This window comes from Anopheles ziemanni, chromosome 3 (assembly GCF_943734765.1).
Source record: "Anopheles ziemanni chromosome 3, idAnoZiCoDA_A2_x.2, whole genome shotgun sequence".
Classification (NCBI taxonomy): domain Eukaryota; kingdom Metazoa; phylum Arthropoda; class Insecta; order Diptera; family Culicidae; genus Anopheles; species Anopheles ziemanni.
The window spans coordinates 36517669-36539540 of NC_080706.1; the positions used below are offsets into that span (position 1 = coordinate 36517669).

A 21872-nucleotide genomic window follows, 5' to 3' on the forward strand; every position below is an offset into this window, starting at 1 on the left:
CTTCAGCATCGCTAACGGACTCACAAAACGTGCCACATTCCCGACGAATGTTGTCAACATGTTCACAGCCTGCAGCCGCGACACGTGTCTTGTCACTGCTTGTTTATCAATTGCGCTGCGTCAAACGTACAATCCGTTCCGGTTTATGGCGCATCGAGTGTGTGTGTGTGAGAAAACCTGATGGCGCAAAGTGAACAGTTATCAGCAGGCTGATAGCGGCGCCTAGATGAGCCTCTCCATTTTTACAGATAGCGTTTCTGGTATGAACCAACGCAATATGTTTGTACTTTTTTTTTGTTTGGCTATCATTGCCTTCAAAACGGATAATCGAACAGCTGGATCTCGTCGAGTGTAAATCAATTGGTGTTAATTTCGTATCCTTGGGATAATATTTGACGTAGCAGTGTACGTTGGTCATAAGTTATCGCTACGGGGTACTTATTTTCTAAATGTTCTCGTCGCCGGAGTATCGTCATAGGGCTTAACTGGATATTAATAGAATAAGCAAAGACCAAGCTACACTAATTATTGGCTGGACATCTTGTTTGCGTCGAATCTGTTGTTAATAAAATTCAATTGGGCTGTAATCAATCAATTGAGTTGCGATCAAATGAACCAATCGCCAATCAAAACTAACCTATCTTTTTGGTTTCTATGTAGCTCAGATTGGAGAACTCGTATTTTTACAACGTATTTTATAACTGAAGTGTAAAAGTACTAGTCTAATCCTCCGCCCCAATGATTGTTTTTGTTGAATGCACAATCTATCACACAGTTGAAACACCATGACTGTGGCTCTTACCAGGGGTCGGCAAAGTCGGGCCCACGGGCCAAATCCGGCCAACCAACTGATTTTATCCGGCCCGTAAGAAAATGTTAGTGCCTCATGCCTTAATTTTTGTCGCATTTGTTTCTTGTCACGAAATCATTTTTGTTTTTTCCTAAAAATTTAAATTACAATTGTTCACCGAGGTGTTCAATACCAAGTGAATTCCTCCTACACTTTTTAATAGACTTTGATTTGATGATGATGAGTATTTGCATTATTGATCGTGCTAAAATTTCCTACTCTCGTGAATTTTATCCAAAATCCGAAGGCAAAAATTCATTTACTTTGTATACAAAATAGCTTCAAATCATACATCAACAAATACAGTTTGTATTCTCATTACGATGTAAAATAAGACTCGCAACATTGAAAAAATGCTCGTAGCTGAGTTATTTTCACTACTAAGAGTAAGCCAGCAAAACAAAAAGAAAAATAATTTGTTTTCGTTGAATTTTGATCGTTTTTTAACAAATACATTTTGTTTAAAAAAGTTTAATGGAGATTTTTTTAAATGTTTTTCTTACGTCACTTTTTAATGTAGCTTTACTATTTAAAAAGTTGATACTCTATTCAAAAGGGTTAAGTATTACTTTGAAAATATGAAATCATCATTTAAGGTATCAGGCCCGTGATATCAGTTTCTTTTTAATCATCAGGCCCTTTTTAGGAAATGTATGCCGACCGCTGCTCTTAAGGTTCGTTTTTTGTATCGTCGCATATTGTTCTGCGCACATGTTTCATAAGTTTTTATTGGGATAATTTTTTTTAACTTCCCGCCAATCTATATTTACTCTAGCACTAACTGTGCTTTAATTCGAAACTAGCAAACATTATGCCTCCACCTCTCGGAGCACTTTTGCCCTAAAACAAGCCCAACCATCGGATTTTCCTGTTGTTGCGTCATAGTTTTCGGCGCGTTCCGTCCTAGTCTGGTTTTTTTTCTTATTTGCTAGGCTACTTTATCGAAAGGTTCGCTTCAAGCTGCAGCATCGATTTTTTGTTATATTCTTTGAGGAATTCCCCATGCGCTAGAATGTCTCTCTAAAGCAGGGATCGGCACACGTTTTTCAAAAAGGGCCAGATGATTAAAGAGAAACCGAAGGCGCGGGCCGGATACTTTAAACGATGCTTCAATATTTTAAAAGTAATACCCTTTGTAATGGAAAGTGGAACTTTCTAAATAGCAAAGTTGCATAAAAGGTGGTAAAAGATAAAATATTTAAAATGTTATCGATAAACATGTAACAGAAACACCTCGTTAAACAATTATCATCTTCATTTTTGGGAAGAAAATAAACCTGACATCGTGAACAAATTCGATAAAAATTGGGATGGGTTTTTAGTATGAAGCACTTAAATATTCTTACGGGCCGGATAAAATCATTTGGCGGGCCGGATTTGGCCCGCGGTCCGCACTTTGCCGACCCCTGCTCTAAAGCGACGATGGGGTTTTCCTTTTATTTATTTTTTTGTTATTTTTTAAATGTTCGAATCCATCGCCCCGCGCATGGCAGATGATGGTTTGTGATGGTGGGATGGTGGGAAAAAAAGGTTATGCTCGCGTTACACCCACATTTGGTCATAAGAGTATGGAGGCGGAAAACACGCCAGCGAGTGGATGCTGGAAGTATCGGAGACCGAAGAGTCGAGAACGTAGGAGCGGTATTTATTTCATCCTGACCTGACCCAAATCGTTTCGTTGTGGCTCGTAATGTTCAATCGACAAGCTTTTAAAATATTCCTCTTACCGGTTGAAGGTATGAAATGTTTTTAAATAATGAATATTGGAATATATTTTTACGAAATCACACTGCGGTACTGACAGCATTTTAATGTGTCATTAAAGTTCTATCATGTTAAACAATTACTTATCCATTACTTGTTTCAAGATAAAATATTACTTTTTTTTTAAATAAAGAAACCAACCCATTTATTAACATAATTATTTATGTGTACGGTAGAGGAAACACAGTAAAACATACTATTATTTATAACCGCAACCGCTTATCCTTAATGCGTTGCGTCATACGTCGTTCGATGAATCAAGCGCTGTTTTAAGTCGACCATAATAATAAAGTCTTGCTCAGCATAAGAAACGTCGTGAAACAATCCAACCGTGGGAGTACCACCAGTGCGTGGTGGTGGCTTCGTCATCGTCTCGACAGCATTTTATCATCGTATTGGACATTTTCTGTACTCCGCGCCCGTACGGACTAAAGACCAAAGACACAAACTGCACATGCATTTATGATCGCACAAGCTGTGGTGCATAAGGCAACCGAATTCACCCCACTCACCCCAAGGCCGAGTGAGGAAAAGAGTAGGAAAGGAAGGAAGCAAGAGGTCCGCGTTTCGTCCGGGCGGTCGCGTGTTCCGTCGAAACGAGATTCGCCTTCGGGACTCCCGGCCGGGGCCGTTCCTCTTCCTGTACGCAACGAGAATGACGTTCGGTTAGGTCAGGGTTTTGCTACTCGGTAAACCGCCGTCAGACGTATTTCTCCAGCTCCTCTCATTCTCTTTCTCTCTCTCTCTCTCACACACACTTTCTCGAATTGTTGGGTGTGGTTCGGGCTCCATTCTGCACCATGGCGTGGCTTTTTCTTCCCATTTGGTTTCCCTGTTCTTCGCGGTTCTACAATTTTCCTCCCGTGCGCTTCCCGTAGAAAAACCACGCTTGGTTTGGCGCTTTGCGGTTCTGATTGGCCTCGGAAAAACCTCAAATATCCGCTGGCGGGCGACCAGCAGTACCGCGAGTCAGCCGGACCGATGTGCGAGTGGAAGATTGATGAATGAAGTTTGCTGTGGACGAGAGGAAACCACCACCGTTCGGGTTGGTTCGCTGCGAAAAAGACCGTCTGGTTCGAAGTCAATTTGCCACGCCACATGCCGTGACATGAACCTGGTTGGGGGTGGGGGTGGGATGCCTGTGTGACGGGGGGATAGTTGGCGTAGTGCGGACCGTCATCGTATCGTATCGCTGCTGCACACCGAGAGCATGGCATGGCACATTTTACGCTCACTTCTAATGAATGAATGAACGTACCTTTTCCGTTTGGGGGGTTGCAAGTTGAGGGCTTTTTTTTTTAACTGCCATTTTTCTACAACGACCAAGGGAAGGGCTCGCAAACACACCGCAAAAGCCCCGACCGTGGAAGCAACAATGTAGCATTTTGTATACTTTGCAATAGCCCGGAGTGTTTCAAGTACTGTTTGTTTCGTTTGGGAAGTTATTTATAAGCTGTGCTTTTTTATCCTCAATGCATTCTGGTTGCAGGCAATATTTTGCTTCAGCAGTTATGCCACTTCTCATATTCTTTTTATGAGTGTGTTCATACCGAATTCATCTTTCTATACATGTTGCATTCGTGAGAGAAAACCTAATAGTCTCAATTTGTCAATGCAGCTTTTATATATTAATGTGTTTGTTCAGCTTTTATATATTAATTTACGTAATATAGATACGCAGTCGCCAATTTTTTAAGTGGAATAGCAGATTTCTGCAAACATTAAAAGATTCTTATGCCAAAAACTGACTATTAGTACCAATTGGTCTACATTGGAATTATCATGATTTTCTGTTCTAAATATTCTACATCGGTACAATTTTATCCAGGCAAGCAATATTATACACTATTATAATGTTTGCAAAAGCTTTTAAAGGGGTAAATCGAAATCGTCATCTACTCATTACTTTCATTTTTAATTAATCTAAACTGAACCCACCAATGGTTTAACGCAGCGGTCGGCAAAGTCCCGCTCGCCAACTAATTTAATCCGGTTTGGAAGTAAATTTTGGTGCTTTATACAAAAAACCCATCTCAATTTTTATCGGATTTGTTCACCATGTCAGGTTTGTTTTTTAGCCAAACATGAAGATTTTAATTGCTGAACGAAGTATTCAATACCAGGTGACCTCCTCGTATACTTTTTGTTAGGCTTTTTCTAATGTATTTGCGTTATCGATGGTTCTTAAGTTTAATAATCTCTTAAATTTAATAGACTCATGCGTCTAAATTCCGGCGGCAATCACTCGTTTACTTTGTAGCAGAGGTTATTTTCACTACCGAGAGGAAGCCAGCAAAACCAAAATACTTTAAGATGATTTGAGAAGAGAAAAAATTAAAGAAAATAATCAGCAGCACATAGAACCAAATGTTTTACAAAATTTAATAATTAATTTTTTTATGTGTTATCTTACACCACTTGTTAATGTAACTTAACTATTTTAAAAGTTGATACACTGTTCATAAGGGTTAAGTATTGCTTTGAAAACAATAAATCATCATTTAAGGTATCCGGCCCGCGCTTTCGGCTTTAAGCCGTTGACGATGCCGTCACCTTAACGATTTGAATTACGATATTACCATTGACAATATTATAAATTTAAGTTACTAAACTAACATGACTTTTACACTAATTCTGCAAATATATTGTAGAACCTAAAGTGCGCACAGAAAAGGAACCACGGATTCTTCCCCGGGAAATTGATATAAAAACCATACAGTTACCATTTACAATGTTTCCTGTAATTGCGTACAGTTTTTTTTCTTCCTTCCGTCAACTTCTTGCTTGCAGCGTTGGTAAACAAAAGGCTTCTCAGGTCAAGTTTTGTTTACACCCTCACACATTACACTACGGGGGTGTAAGCCACCACCCATCTGGGCCCACGATGTTGAGGTGCTGTGCTAGCCGTGTGTAGGTAGTTCCAATGGCCTAGTTTCTAGTTTTTCACGCCGAACAGAGAATGCCGACCCGAGCGCACCAGAGGGAAGCATGGAAAAGCGGCGTAATGGCTGGCACAAGATGTAAACAAATAACAACCACATCACGGAGCACGGGGGTAGTGAAGGAGGGTGGGTTCGGTTTGGTTTTGTTGGTGGGAACTGGTGCCAGGGACACATGAGGCGAAAGCGCTTAGATTTTGCAGTTTTCTTTCGCCCTTTTTCCGATACATTAGCTAAACGTAATATCCTGGAAATTATTTAAAAATAAGCCAATTTTTCACAACCCACAATGTTGAAATGCACCCATAATAAGTTCCTTTTTTGCAAGTAAGCTCGGCCAAGGTTTAAAGAAAATATCGCCATTTTCTTAGTATTTCGTCATTTGCTGCAGATTCAAAAATCTTCTCATTTGGTAGGGATTCGAAGGGGGAACTCGGAGGAAGCCCGACGGTCAACTTGAACAGGCATTAATATGGGGTATGCCAGCAACGTGTGCATGCGTAATAAAATCAGGTGGGAGTCTCGTGAGGAGGCGCGCAGATTAGATACGCCCGGTGGTCCGTGGGTTCAGCGAACGACCACGACTACGCCGACGAATGATTTTTATTGCGCAGTAATTTGTCCCATGTTGCCCCTCACTTCCAGCGAAAACAACAACCCACCCTCGACTTCGATCCGGGAGCGATGGAACCAGGCTTTTCCGAGTGTTTGCTCTCGCTCTTTTCATCACCCACGCGCGAGATATCGCGAAAATCACTGCCTCAAGTGTTGATCGGCAATGGTTGTGAACTGGATTTTCCCGGGATCGATCATCATCGTAAGCGAGCGGCAGAGGTGATGCACCGAGTCGCCGACAACAACATCTCGCAGCGCATTGTTTATGTATGCTAATGGACATACGGTTTGTTTGGTGGCGGAGGCGTCTACCGTCCGGGCTGCCGCTAATCGCAGTTTGCTGGAACCCATTACGTTTCAAAACACCCCCTTCCCGTTGGCATTTGTTTTCCTTGAAACTTAGCGGGACCATAAAATGGTGTCTGGAATGACCGCACGTGCAACCCATTGGCTACTACAATGTAACGGAATGAGTTGCAGCGTGGACAGATGGGTATGACGGTATCACAAGCCTTTTTAGTTTTTACTTTTATTTTATATTATTACCAACCCGATATCTACGATGTTATACCGGTGTGAATTCACTTCAAATATTTGTTTTGATATTCACTGAAATGGTAAAGAGCATGAGCCGAAGCCTCAAACATGCCTTACTCTTCCATCTCAAAATAGAAGCAAACTATGTATAGAGGAACAATTTTATCTTTGGAGGTATTTTAATGCTATTTCGGTTTAAATCTTGGTTATTCAATAAATGTTAATACTCAAAACGTTGTTGTAATCCTTCAGCATAATTTATTCGTAATTAGATCGATAAAACGATCATCAAACGTTTGAAAACAACGTAATGAGTTTATCTTTTCTTATGCAATCTTATTTTTTTTTTATTCAACCTTAAAAACTTATTTTATTTCTGCTTATGATATTTAATAGCAAAAATTATTGAGTAGATATACATTTGTTATTGCACCTCTCCCATTGTGATGCTATGAACCAGGGGTCGTCATACATTTCCTAAAAAGGGCCAGATGATTAAAAACAAAACCGAAAGCGAGGGTCGGATACCTTAAATGATGATTTGATGTTTTCAAAGTAATACTTAACCCTCTTAAATAGAGTATAAACTTTTTCAATAGTAAAGTTACATTAAAAAGTGGTGATAGATAAAATAAAAAACATTTCTTCATTAAACTGTTTTGAATAAAATATATTTGTTAAAAAACGATCAAAATTCAACGAAAACAAATGATCTTTCTTTTTGTTTTGGTTTTGCTGGCTTCCTCTCAGTAGTGAAAATAACTCAGCTACGATAGTTTTTCTATGTTGTGGTTCTTATTTTACATCGTAATGAGTATTAAAACTGTATATGTTTTGTATACAAAGTAAACGAGTTTTTGCCTTCGGATTTTTGATTAGATTCCTGAGACTAGGAAATTTTAATACGTTCAATAATCTTCTTCTTCTTCTTCTTGGCGTAACGACCTCTTGGTCATGGTCATGCCTGCCCGTTAAGGGCTTACGAGACTTGTTTCCCTGTTGTACGTGGATAGTCAGTCCTCTCGTACAGGGGAGGGTCCGGTCTCGGTTGGGATTCGAACCCACGCCGTCGAGGTGGTGAGCCCCGGCGCTCATGGGCCGATTTTCTAACCGGCGCTACCGCTCGGCTGTCGCGGATCCCGGAATGCAAATACGATAGAATTATTAAAAAGTATAGAAGGAACTCACTTGGTGTTGAACAATTGATCCTCGTTTAACAATTGTAATTTTCATTTTTGGAAAAAAAACAAAAGTGATATCGTGACATGAAACAAATCCGATAAAAATTGAGATGGGTTTTTGTATGAAGGACTAACATTTTCTTACGCTATAAACGATCGAGAGTGGTTCAAGTGTTGAAAGTCCCATCATTTTGATTAATTATTCAAGTTTTATAACTTTTTTTTCTTTGAATATTTCGGATGAGATTTATATTTTGAAATTCTGCGTTAGACACTACAAGGCATCGTTTGACGTACGTAAACACCCATTTAACGTTTTCGCTCAACTGCGAAGAGAGAAAACTGCGGCTTGCTAGCCGTTGCTGACAGTCACATCGGTTTGAGCGAAAACGTTAAATGGGTGTTCGCGTACGTCAGACGATGCCTTTTAGTGTACTTTACACTTTTGCTGTCTGAATACTACTAATGCATGTTACTTGAATGTTTCTTGTAAGATTAATTTCAGTATTCTTTCAGTATTTGGAAGCTCATGGTAAAAATATTGAATACATCTTTCTATAGTTGTAGTAGCAAAGATATGTATTAAGTTAAGTTTTTTTTTAGTAATTTTGCTAACTTAAATATTTTTCACATAACAACTTGATAGATAACGTTCTATGTGGCTAGACAATGAGGTATATTTTTCTTCAGAAATTGTAGTTGAGAGATAGTAAAGATCATATTTAACTAAAAGTTAAAAGTCGAAAATGATTGATGATTAGCACCGTCGCTGATAACGGCTTTTGCGAAATGTGTTCATTATAATTTCCCGATAACATATTCCTGTGATAACCTTTACAATTTCATTTTTTTGTTAGATCATTTTCATTACACGAACATTCTTAGTAAATTTTCTTTAGGATGGTTAACATAAGCTAGCGGCATATAAATTATTGAACGATGCATTTTGTTTGAACTAACCATCAATATTTTTCAATGCAAGCAATCAAAGCTATGACATGTTTGTGGCCCAATGATGAGCATTCCAAACGATTGACTTTCCTATCCTACGGCGCCGTTATGTTTAGTGGATCTTCCCATTTTCAACGCGTCTGAAAACGTGTTCCATTTGTTACTTCCGAGGTGTAAATGTTGCCAAACACTTAGCATACTGGCCCGGATCAAACCAGTCACTGAGCTGGGACGCACGCAAAATGTCCTACGGGCTTATATGAACTCGGGGCACGCGCGTATTGCGTACGCATCTTCGTTCCGCAAGTTCGTCGGTGACGTAGCGCATGTCGCGTGCCAGTATCAATCGTTTATTTGCTTGTCTAGTGATTCGGGTAGTTGATTGCGAGGGAGTTATCTCAACGTCGGATGTACTGTTTGCTGTCCTCATTTACATGCATCCGTTGCCGGTCTCTTACCGTAGTTTGTCGCACAAATTAACGAAAATGTCGTGTCTCTGTTTCGCTGTGAACTTTGGGCTTCCTGTGTAATAAAAAATTGGAAAATTTTACTCAACGCAAAATCTTCCACTGGCAACTTGTATTATTCTCCGCTTTCTTCTATCATTAGGATTGTCATGAAAAATTTGTTTTGTTTGATTTCTGTGACCTATCACTGACAGAACGGAAGTGCAATTGTGGTTTTGATAAGGGCTCGTTGCTTCTTGTTTATCATTCTATTACTCTTTTCATGTCCGGGGTGCTTAAGTCCGTCCAGTGTCATAACAACCATTCACTAATCAGTGTGCCATTTGTTGCACCTTTCTTGCAGGTTTCGATAAGGGACGTGAAAAATTACACCGAAGAAAGAGAACAGAAAGTTGTGAACGCATCGGTGCTTTGTTGGATCACTCAAGACGTTATACGATAGTGTTCAATCATCAGCCGAAATTGTGAGGACAAACGTTGTACACCAACGATAAACGTTGCATCTCCTCGCTACACAGCCGGTAGGCCACTTGACAGAGCTTCCGTGGAGTGGACTTTAAACAAAAATTTACCCAAAACACACAACACAACATCATGTCCAAAACGGTACCAAATTTGCACGCGATCGCAATCCAAACGCCATCGTCGCTGAAGGCCGAGATCATGCCGGCCCCGGCCACGACCGCCACGGTGGTGAAGGAGGGCTGGCTTTACAAACGGGGCGAACATATCAAGACATGGCGCTCGCGGTACTTCATCCTGAAGAGCGACGGCACGCTCGATGGCTACAAGACCCGGCCGGACCTGAAAACGTTGGCCGAGAAGTCGAACGAGTTCACCGTGCGTGGCTGCCAGATTATGTCGATCGACCGACCGCGACCGTTCACGTTCATCATACGCGGGCTCCAGTGGACGACAGTGATCGAGCGGATGTTCCACGTGGACGACGAGGAGGAGCGCAAGGGATGGGTCGATGCGATCCGTAGCGTCGCGAACAAGCTGAACGAGGAGGAAATGTACCAGACGGACCCGCCCATGCCACCGGACGACGACTGCGAGATGGGCTCAATCGCTGAGGACGAGCTGCTGAGCGAACGGACCACGGTGTTCGGAACGTCCACGGATCGCGTCAGCGGCAGAATGAAGGTGGTAAGTATTTGGCGAAAACATTCCGTCACATGCGAGACATTTTCTAACGTGTGTTTCTCCGAACTGTTGATGCTTGATAGACATTGGAGAATTTCGAGTTCCTCAAAGTGCTCGGTAAGGGTACGTTCGGAAAGGTGATTCTGTGCCGCGAAAAAAGCACCGCCAAGCTGTACGCTATCAAAATCCTGAAGAAGGACGTCATCATCCAAAAGGACGAGGTCGCCCACACGATGGCCGAAAATCGTGTACTGAAAACCACAAACCATCCGTTCCTGATTGTAAGTACTTGACGGCCACGCGTGGTGTCAAACACCCGAGAATAGGAGGAGGAGCGCACAGTGTATTTAATTACCTTTCATTACTGTTTCTTTTACAGTCGTTGAAATATTCGTTTCAAACCGTCGATCGTCTGTGCTTCGTGATGCAGTACGTCAATGGGGGTGAACTATTCTTCCATCTAAGCCGCGAGCGAATTTTCCCCGAAGATCGTACCCGGTTCTACGCGGCAGAAATCATCTCTGCGCTTGGGTAGGTGGCTTTTTGAAACAAACATTTCACTAACCGAACGAAAGCTGCAGTATTTCTCTCGAACATAAATTGTAGGTTTATGCAGATGGTTTTGTGTACCGACGAATTAACACTTTTCGAAATATTATGTCCTTATTGAAGTCCGCGTTTTGTTTGTGAAAGTTTTTGTTTATCGCGGGAAGGCACGCCTTAGCCTGGATATTTCATTACGCAAGGGCGACAACCTTATTTTCCACACCCGGTTCTGTACACTTCAACAACGGACTTGTTGTTTTTCTGTAAGCCTTTATTATGCAACGCGCTCACAAATTTCAATAACAACATTTGCCAAATGGAGCGAATTACCAGCAAAACAGAAGGAAAGGAACAAATAAGCCGCAACACAGAAGTACTGACTCAGTACTGTTTTGCTAACTTTTAGCTGTGTGATCCATTAAACATGGAAAAAAAAATGAAAAACAGGTTAGGTTACCCCATTTCGTGGCAAATCGGTTATCAGGGTTGCTGTTATCAGCAGTATCAACAAAATGCATTAAAACACTGGAACACCAGGAGGGAGCGGGACGTAATAGATTGTTTTTGCAATAATTGCAACACCCAATATGCAATAATTTTCGCGTAGGCTTGCACAATGTGTGCAGGTGATCCCCTACACACTGCTCCCACACCTTCATGCTACCACCACCACCCTGTGCGATAGGATCTATCCTCGGGGCTTTCCAGGAGTTTAAAGAACTGCATACAAATGATGCGGCAAGGCTTTGGAGGCATGTATGGAACAAACAGAGCATCCGAGGCGCCACTCTTGTAACCACTTTGGCATGGAATGAAAATAATAACTTTTACTGAGAAAAAAAAAGAAAACATCCAACGTGATACGCCTCTACCGCGTGAAACCCATTTGTGTTGGCAATCGTTGCAAATGTGATCCGGTTACGTTCCCACATTTCTGGACTGGTTGAGCAATAATTGCCTTAAAGGCGGAACAAGTTTGTTGCAACCGAGCGGTGTTGTTGTTTTCCAATCGCATATAAAGTCGTTGTGAAACATTTCAAGAAGAGATTTGTTCAATCGTTTCTTCAACAGTACAATAATGACTCAAACTCCAACAGTACAACATGCGAAGATAACATTTCGCTTAAAATTATATGGAGTGTTCTAATACATCCTGTTCGAGTCGTACAGGAGATGCTGCACCGTATACACTTTCTATAATGTTTATAACATTGCACTATCTTTATGGATTTCAGCTATCTGTTTCGTTTGATTATTGTCATTGAGTTTTTTTTCTAATTTAAGGGATTATTTTTTTTATGTGGCACGACATCCCCAAGTGGGACAAGGTCTCTCTCCGAAGAGAGTTTTCGGTGACCAAAAGACGGTATATTATAGATCGGTGGTCAGCCGTTCGTAATACCGGGAGGTGCCAGACTCGAGATTCAATTCCACAGGGTGGATTATAATCAAGTAATAATACATCTTTGGGAACCACAGCGCTCAAGTGTTTTTTCCAATTGTTTCAAGAACCACCTAGTAAAACGTGGAACTTTTCTCATGCCTCGGAAGAGATCCGGTCCAAGGACTGTCGAGAGTAAATAACCAAAATGTGTCCTCCTTGTCTGATTTTTGTAATTTGCTCGATTGTCTGATTTTTTCTAATTTGTAATAATTGAATAACATTTGCAGGTGGTAAACAAATCTCTTATTCACATTTTGCGTTCTTTTATCTAAAAATATTTATATGCTGTCATTTATCAATGTAAAATTGCTAATTGTTGAACTTTTGTGATTATATTGGACACTGTTTGGACTTTCTGAAATACTTTCTATGTATCCATGTAATAAGAAAAAATAAGGCAAAACTAAATAATAAATGTAACAGGGTTTATTTTTATCATTTGCCTTATACTTCTCAGATTGAATCAACTTTCAATCGATCTGCATAGGTGACTTATTTATTGATAATTTACATATTTTACTTCAACATCGATGATGATTGTGGGATTTTTACGCATATTAGAATAGGGTAAACTTGTCTGGATTGGCAGGGTGACCAGGTACTATGCAGCATCACGTGGCTGCAATGGGAACCTGTGTGCCATTGCGTTAAGTGGTAGGGACGGGAAAGTGTATGACCTAAAGAAAGAGTTGGTGAGTTGTTGTTGCGATGATACAAACAACATCGTCAAAACAAATGAATCAGCCAAAGGGGGAGGGGTTTTGGAAAGCTAGAAATAAAAAAATGTGTGAAAATGTGTGAAAAATGTGTGAGTTTGTAACAAACAAACAAAGTGCTGAATGCTTAAAAACAAAGTAAATGTCTCACAAAAGGCATAATAAGTTAGATGAATAAGACAATAGCAATAAAAAAATTATGCGCAATTTTAACATGCTTTTTTCTTGTTTGAAGGAAAAAAATGTAGTACAAATATTTTAACGAAATGCACGTTAAACCCTTTGGTATCATTCATTTTTCATCCGACCATCTATGAATCCACATGTTTGCCAGTTTGCCTGCGCTAGAAGCATTCTCGTTCAAATTATTTGTTGTATTTCACGAGTATGACTCAATGCGCCAACTATTTCCATCTTTGGATTCGTGTTACCATCCACCCCCGGGCGTGGGGGACAATGGCAACTAATATTGTATTCAACCAGCTCTCTCTCTCTATCTGTCCCTCGAGAAAAGAGGAAGGCCATCGGTGGGGCATTGTTGTTCAGTGTCAAGTACACCCAGCCACCAGGTCCCTGCGAACTGCGTCAGAGACCCGTTTGTTTGCCCCGTATTTCCGGTACGGATAGTGGAATGGAAAGCCAACCGATTCATTCATGAAAACTTGGCAGTCCCGCTCGTGGGAGTATGCGGTAGACTAAGGGAAAGAACGAACCGGGCGGTATCGCTTGAGGTTGTTTATTTGCTGCGCTGAAGTCTGCAAGCGTGCTGGCAGTGAATCCGTACCGTACGGACAAGCAGAGGCGTCCTCTCCGAGCGAAAAGGGTATTGACAAACAGTATTGACGTCAATGGTGGGACCAAGTATGTGTCGTTATTTGTGGTCGCCGGCACGCGTGACGATTAAAACTTGTGCTTGTTTTGATGCACACAAATATGGGAGGCAGAAGAAATGACATCATCTGATTAATTGGCTTACGCTCTGGATTGTCCGTTGTTTAAATGTGTAAAAGTAACATTCATATTTGCTTCATTTTTTAAAGAATGTTGTCGTTTTGCTTTTTTTTACTTCAGGTATCTACACTCGCACGGCATAATCTATCGAGATTTGAAGCTAGAAAACCTACTGCTGGACAAGGATGGCCACATCAAGATCGCCGATTTCGGCCTGTGCAAAGAGGACATCACGTACGGCCGGACGACGAAAACGTTCTGCGGTACGCCGGAGTACCTCGCGCCGGAGGTGCTGGAAGACAACGACTATGGGCACGCGGTCGACTGGTGGGGTACCGGTGTAGTCATGTACGAGATGATTTGCGGCCGGCTACCGTTCTACAATCGCGATCACGACATCCTGTTCACGCTGATCCTGATGGAAGAGGTTAAGTTCCCGCGAAACATCAGCCCGAACGCGCGCAGTCTGCTGAGTGGGCTGTTGGTGAAGAATCCGAAACAGCGGCTCGGTGGTGGTCCGGATGACGCGAAGGAGATTATGGCCCATCCGTTCTTCGCCAGCATCAACTGGATGGATCTGGTGCACAAGCGCATCACGCCGCCGTTCAAGCCGCAGGTCACGAGCGACACCGACACGCGCTATTTCGACAAGGAGTTTACGGGCGAAAGCGTTGAGCTGACCCCGTCGGACAATAATGGACCGCTGGGTGCAATTCAGGAGGAGCCGCATTTTTCAGAGGTATGAGTCGTTGCAATGGCAACATTTTAAATTTATTTCAGAACGCTTTATTTGCTCTACGTGAGATTGGAAGCAACATTTGCGTATAACGTTTGTATCAAAAAAAAGGTCAATGATTTTCAACGGGGGGTCCGCGACAGCCGAGCGGTAGCGCCAGTTAGAAAATCGCCCCATGAGCGCTTTGGATCACCACCACGACCGCGATGGTTCGAATCCCAACCGAGACCGGACCCTCTCATGTACGAGAGGACTGACTATCCACGTACAACAGGGAAACAAGTCTCGTAAGCCCTTAACGGGCAGGCATGACCAAGAAATAGGTCGTTACGCCAAGAAGAAGAAGAAGAAGAAGTTTTTCAACGATTTTAATACAACAACGAAAAACGCTAGCAACTTGCTACTGAAAGCATTATCGAAATTTGCATTTCTTTTATGTGCAGAAAAAGTTTGACGGCGTTATAACTTATAACTGCCAAACAAGAACTGAAAAACATACCTTCATAAACAGTACTGTCGGCTATGGGTTATCCGACCAACTACCGTTATGATTATTTTTTTAAATTACCCTACTGATATAAAATTACGTTCACTCCATTCAATTATCTCACATAATTTTTTTCCTACCGTTGATGAAAGTTTGACCATGTTTTTTTAATGCTAACGTTACAACCACTGCAGTACACATGAGCAAGTGGATTTTTTTATCTTTATTTTAACGTTAAATGATTAAAGTTGAATGATTAATAAGCAGAGAAAGTATCTTCGTTACTAACTTTTTCCCCAATGATTCATTCCCTTCTACATTACAGTTCAGCTACCAGGACATGGCGTCCACGATGAACACGCCTAGCTTTATCAACTCGAACTATTCGCACCATTCGAGCAACTCGAACCATTCGAACCACTCGAACCATTCGCACCACTCCGGTACCGACCGATATCCTCCGATGCAGTGAGAGACTACGATGGCAGAGCGACCCACATCCAGTGGATGGGTGTAACGTGAACTATTTGTCGCAGAGTAAAACCAGCAGGACATCACGGAGGATGAAGTCCGCATTCCGGCCCGCTCCTCCGTCCTTGCTTTCCCGGACCTAAGAGATACTGTGGGGGAGAAATCGATCCTAATGAGAAAAAAAGAGCGAGACGAAAGAGGAAGAAAGAGAGGGAGAGAGAGAGAGAGAAACAAAGAAAAAGAGAGACAGAAAGAAAGAGAGAGAAAGAAGGAGAAGAGCAACGGACGGAGCAACCGCAAGCAGATGACCGTTAAGTTATAATTGCGTTCCATAGTGTCCAGTTTTGTGTCGCGTACCGTTACGCTTACTGTTCCATCACCTACTGTCGGCCGACGTCCGGTACGCCGGGAACTGAGCAAAGCGGGGCAAGCTCCGGTTTTCCAGGATGAGGAATTGATTTCCGTCAGCCAAATGACGATGGTGACAAAATATCGTCATGGCAAACCGGGTGGTGCGAAGCTTCCCGCAGGAAGGTGCAACACAACACTCTACCATGATCCCCTTGGAGTGTGGATCTGCGTCTCCTTTCGCAGGAGGAAAGCCGAAATGGCTTGCAACGGCTTAGCGATGCGAAGCATCTGCAGCAGGTATGGGCAGGGGAGGCGCGCTGGCAGAAGTCACGTCCCCCTCTCCATCACCACTCATTCACAATCTCCCCAAACCCCCCCATCATCAGCAAACATACCATGCATCCTAGCATCCACAGACTCGACAAGTTTTACATCGACCACAAAATATCTACCTATAACCACCGTGCCAATTTTTGCCATAGCCGCCAACCAGCGTGTATTGATCTCAGAACGAATAATATGTAGCTACAATGCAAAACAGAACAGGAAACACCGAACAAGACAAACGAACTCACACATTTAACAAAAACAAAAAAAAGCATTGCAATAGGTCATCAATGACGAAGAAAAAAAAGACATAGAATAGCAGAAACTAGGAACACGAAAGAATAGTCCTGTCCCCCGTATAACCTATTCCGTAGAACAAACAGCAAACCGAGCAACTCTCGTTGTCATCAATCCCGCATGCATCCGGTTTAACTGCTGCGTTTCGTTGAAGAACAGTTGGGGAGGAGGAGAATGTAGGGAAGGTTGCAAAGGATCAGTACGCGACATGTATAAGAAAAAAAAGTACAGAAAACTGGGTATAGGGACAAAATTTCTACAAAAGGAAATGCGTTGATTTTGGATTATTTTAGTGTTACAATTAAGCTTAGACTTATGGGTATTGGCATATACTGTAGTAGTGCGTGTTGCAGGGGAAGCGGAGGGACCGAGCGCGAAAGAAGGAGGAACAACAGTGCAGGAGAATGAGAAGAACACGAAAACGGAGATTGACGACGAAACGGCGCACTATCGTTTTTATCATGTGTTTCTAGGCAGACTCGTTAGAGTAATTTAATATTTTGTTCTACGTGGGGTTGTACGAAAGTATATTCAACCGACTTTACCCTTCTTGTGGCGTACCATGCTTTTATAGACACACTGTTATTGTGAGCTCTCGATATTCTGCATAAAGTTGTCCACTTTTCACTGCCACTTGCAAACTTTTCAATTAAAATTGACAATTCTTTGTCTATCGTTTTCCAGTGGTCAGTATAGTTTCATGTGAAAGTACGATAGTTGAAATCCGACTACGCATTCTTCTGGCGAACCATAAGTTACTTCTTCCTAACGGTTTTTGGTAATAACAAAATATTGTCAATTTAAGAAATCTTGTTGTCATTTACCGATATCTGGTGGGGGAATCGACTCAGTATCGTATTGTTTTAACTGTGTTAACTCCCGTCTTTCTGGCTTGCAAAAGTAGAAAAAATGTTAAGTCACTTAAAAATTTGATAAAAGCAAAAGAGGTTTGCCACAGATACAGTAAGAAATTTCTTTTCCAATACCACAGAGGGGGATAAGGCGTGGTAGGCATAAACTATGGTTGGAAAATGGCGTTCAATTAAATTGCCAGTAAAGAATATTACGTTAATCGAGAGTTTGGCAAGCGACCATAGGTGATGTCCGAGGATGCTTCTGACCAGGCTAATGTCGCTATTGTAGCTGGCTAAGCAACGTAAAGGGTGGTCGTTTTTTGTTAGTTTGGACGAGATAAAATTAAACCGAACGATAAGAATATGTACGACGCCTGCTGCGAGCGAGCCTTACGTTAAGTACTTACGCACTCTCTGAGAAGGTGCCGGACATATTTTTATCGTTGTGGATTTCAAATATTTTTTCAAGTCTGTTTTTTTCCTTTTTCGTAGATATTTTCGTATCCGTTTCGATACGATTTAGAAGTTTCTTCCGAAGGTTTACAGAGCATACAAGTAAACAATATAAAACGTAAAATGAGATAAGTGAAGATGACGAATGGATGAAATAAAAGATGCAAAGAAGAAAAATCACGAGGATAAAAAAACCCTCTTTATACATATATATTGAGCCGATTTTCGTGAAAGTTCCCGGAAGGAATCTTTAACATAAACAGTTAAACGCAAAGTGCATAAGCATGGGAGAAAGCAACGGGCTGTGATAGAAAGAAGTTTATAATACTTGTAAGTAGTACATAGCTGTACCAATACAATTAGCAGTAACATTAAAGCATGTATCAAGAAATAGTTCCATAAGAGCAAGAGGTAAAGAAAAAAAAACAACACGTTACTGCATCCATCGCATCTATCCATAATGTTACGAAACGACGCACTAGGGTCGATAGAAGGATGGTGCGTGCAGTAGTCCCGGGAATTACACTGCAAAGCGAATGTGGGGGAAAAACTTGCAGAACAAATGTTGCAGAGCGAATGTAAGAAATTGACCATAAATTCATTAATATTTGCGACGATTTAAATGAACGGAATTACATCGTTGCCTCGTAAAAGCCGAATTGAAACGATAGTAACTGTCACTAAATGCCGCCTAAAACGAAACCAGCACTTATAAACTCAAGTAACCATGGCAACGTGAAACGTTTCATTCGTTACCAAGGCAATTAGGATTTACAATTGCTAGTTTTGTGATGGAGAAAGCGTCATCTTTAAGTGCAAGTTGCTATCGTTTTCCATGTGTTTGGTGGTCCTTCGGTGAGCACAAAACGAATACGATTGTATTTTTCTTTTGTTTACAACTTCTTTCGAATTGCGCTGAAAAACAAATAACCGTTGCTTTAAAACATACGCGTGTTCCTTTGTAGTGTAGTTAAGTTAAGTTACTTTATGTTTGGATTGTTATTGTCAGAGTGTAGAGAATGTAGTGGCAAAACTGGATAGAAAATACAACATTTCCTAGGTTTGTTACGAGGCCTACCGCTACCGGAGAGAGTGCTAACGGAAGAAAAAAAAAAAGGGTCACATAAAACAGATGCAACCACTGTCACGGATACATACTTGTACATCCCGTCTCTTATGTGAGGGTCTGAGCGCTTCCACGTTCCTGTTTTTTTTTTATGCCGCATCATTACTAACTAACCATAAGCACGACAGGGCCCGTTATTGCCTCTGTTTTCACAAATGTTCATTAAACAAGATGAAGAGTAACGGCAGCACACATCCCCCCCTGCCAGTTACTTTTTAGTATACTACATAAAACTATTCTACCAAGTAGCAGATAAATAGCGTAGCTAAACAGAGGAGATGTAAAACGAACTTGCAGGAGCAGCTGCTGCCGTTGCGGCGCATTGTGGAGGACTATTTGACCCTACTAAACGAGAAAATATCACTGCCTTAGCTAATGAGATATATCGGTAAAAAAGTGCAACACTAGATATAGAGAGGCGTAACACAATACTGTGAAAAAAGAACGATGCATAGAAGAGGTTTAAACATTACAATATAATCTAACAGCTGCGATTCTCATAATTCAAGAGGGGCATGTCGATTCGCTGATCGATACGTGCTGAAACTAAGTAGGCGAGGAGCGACGTACACGGCATTACCCGATGTTGACTCGTTCCGGACTCGGAATCGATGTTCCTTCGGTGGACCTGTATCTTTGGAAGTAATGAAATAGAACCGTACGACAACACCGTACGATAACAAATCCCTACAGCTAATGAATGTAACTTTGGCTTGCATATGATAATGGTGCTACGGAATCAAGTTGATGGCGTAAAATTTTCCCGCGCATGTCACGCTACAGTTTTACATGGAAAGCTTATCGTAGCGCTCAGCGGTCCTCCCGCGTGGGCCGTTACATGGAAATTTAATAAACATACAAACGCTACCGGAAGGGAAACATTCAGCAAATGAGAAGAGGACGATAATAATGCGAAAGCCTGCAGTCCTTCGGTAGTGTGTAACATAAAAGGGAAATTCAAACGAACCCTTCTGCGTATCACAGTTCAACTATATATGGATGACGACGGCCACAATAGCGTTTAATGTAATCACTAAAACATATTAGATAAATTTAATAAAAAAAGAATATTCAGAACGAAGTAAAATGTAATGCATTTGTTATTGTATTGATAAGTTACGGAAGAAAATAAAATGCAACGGGTAAGGACTATATTACAGGAAATTTAAACTACAACTTTGGACAAATTCCTCCTGCTTGAGTGCCATATGGTCGCATAACAACAATTGTTTGGTATGCGATTATTTCTTTGAATTCTTGCGTTGGTGATAACCACGGAAATTCATTCATGGACTGTTTTTCACACATTCACACATTCACATTTCAATTTTACTACAAAGGACTGTAGTAGTTGAATAGACTAGTTGCATTTAAATAATATAATATAAAACATATTTGTATTTTACTACATCGAAAAGAAGAATGGTAAACGATAGTTCGTATTATTAACAACAACAGAATGTAGAAAGTGTTTTAGTTCTTATGTGTATATTTATCCCTATTCCATGTGAGAAAAGGATAATCTACAACTGGCATGAACTGCTAAACATTCCATGTCTGAAGATGGTTTGCTAAGCATAATGCTTGTTACACTTTATTTGATCAACTTTCGCCGCTCCCACATCGCCGTATTCGGTGGTTTCGAAGCGTTCCCGCCGACCGGAAACTGTCCCCACACACGGGACAGAGATATGGTTTTTCGTTTGTATGCGTCCGAAGGTGCGTCTTGAGGGTGCCCTTTTGCGTGAAACGTCGCTGGCAGTGGTCGCATTGGTACGGTTTGATGCCCTCGTGCCTGTTGATGGGAGAGATTGAAGGTATGTTATACAAGAGCTCATTTACCGCATGAAGACACGTCGGTGTACCGCTATTACCTTAGCTTGTGTCGTCTAAGTGTGATACCCTGGGAAAATCTCCTACCGCACACATCACACTCGTGGTGTACCGATTTCCTACCATCAATTAATATCTGTTGCTCTTCGGTAGTGTGTTCCGCTTCGAGGTGGGTTTCCAGCTGGGTACGCGTCCCGAATTGCCGCTTGCATATCGCACAACGGATGAAGAAAGTACCAGCTTCCGTAGATTGTTTGTTACATTTGTAATTAGCATGGTATGTTGCGGCCGTCTGTGAGTATAGCATTTTGCCACAGTGCTCGCAAGCGTAGGGCTCGAAAAATTTTGCCACCTGATCGTGTTGCTTGAGTTTATGAATTTTAAGACTTTTTAATGTTTTAAAACGCACCGAACACACATCACACCTATTATTGGCCATTTCGTTGTGCTGTGCAATGTGGTTCCTTAAATCGTGTTTTGTGGGAAACGTTTTTGGGCACAACTTACAACCGTAGGGCTTCTCCTTTGAATGGGTAAGTTCGTGCCTTTTCTGGTGGTGTTGGTACCGGAACGATTGCGAGCAAAACCTGCATACGTACAGGCTGTACGATTGGTGTATAGGGAGGTGTTGTATGTACGTTTTTCTGGATTTAAAATTACGCTGGCAGATGGTACAGTGGAGTTGATTATCGGCTTTTCTCATGCAGTGGCTCTCAAGAAAATGGTGCCGTAATGTTGGCATGTGGTGCCTACTCTGCACACAGCTGGCACATGGCTCTGCTTGGACGGTAGCAATGTTTCTTTGTTCTTTGTCGGCCTCAGTTTTATCA

At 41.6% G+C, this 21872-nt stretch overlaps 2 protein-coding genes across 2 annotated transcripts; one reads left to right on the plus strand and one right to left on the minus strand.

Moving 5' to 3' along the window:
• Positions 1 to 9872: 9872 nt before the first annotated feature.
• LOC131288555 (RAC serine/threonine-protein kinase) lies at positions 9873 to 15978 on the plus strand. The gene is made up of 5 exons (XM_058317698.1): positions 9873 to 10453; positions 10534 to 10731; positions 10830 to 10981; positions 14228 to 14846; positions 15656 to 15978. Exons 1-5 carry the CDS (start codon positions 9899 to 9901, stop codon positions 15800 to 15802), a joined length of 1671 nt encoding a protein of 556 aa, XP_058173681.1. The 5' UTR covers positions 9873 to 9898; the 3' UTR covers positions 15803 to 15978.
• A 4737-nt stretch (positions 15979 to 20715) lies between these two features.
• On the minus strand, positions 20716 to 21349 carry LOC131284666 (zinc finger protein 771-like). Its single transcript, XM_058313528.1, has 2 exons — positions 21084 to 21349; positions 20716 to 21004 (listed from the first exon to the last, which is right to left on the minus strand). The coding sequence occupies exons 1-2, from the start codon at positions 21347 to 21349 to the stop codon at positions 20812 to 20814; spliced, it is 459 nt and encodes a 152-aa protein (XP_058169511.1). The 3' UTR covers positions 20716 to 20811.
• Positions 21350 to 21872: the final 523 nt, after the last annotated feature.

Bases quoted from the DNA above. Each gene is read 5' to 3' on its own strand.
- LOC131288555 (XM_058317698.1), top strand. From the start codon at position 9,899: ATGTCCAAAACGGTACCAAATTTGCACGCGATCGCAATCCAAACGCCA. The intron at 10,732-10,829 runs GTAAGTACTTGA...TTTCTTTTACAG, and splicing joins CAAACCATCCGTTCCTGATT to TCGTTGAAATATTCGTTTCA. The intron at 14,847-15,655 runs GTATGAGTCGTT...TCTACATTACAG, and splicing joins AGGAGCCGCATTTTTCAGAG to TTCAGCTACCAGGACATGGC.
- LOC131284666 (XM_058313528.1), bottom strand. From the start codon at position 21,349: ATGCTATACTCACAGACGGCCGCAACATACCATGCTAATTACAAATGT. The intron at 21,005-21,083 runs GTAATAGCGGTA...TCCCATCAACAG, and splicing joins CTTAGACGACACAAGCTAAG to GCACGAGGGCATCAAACCGT.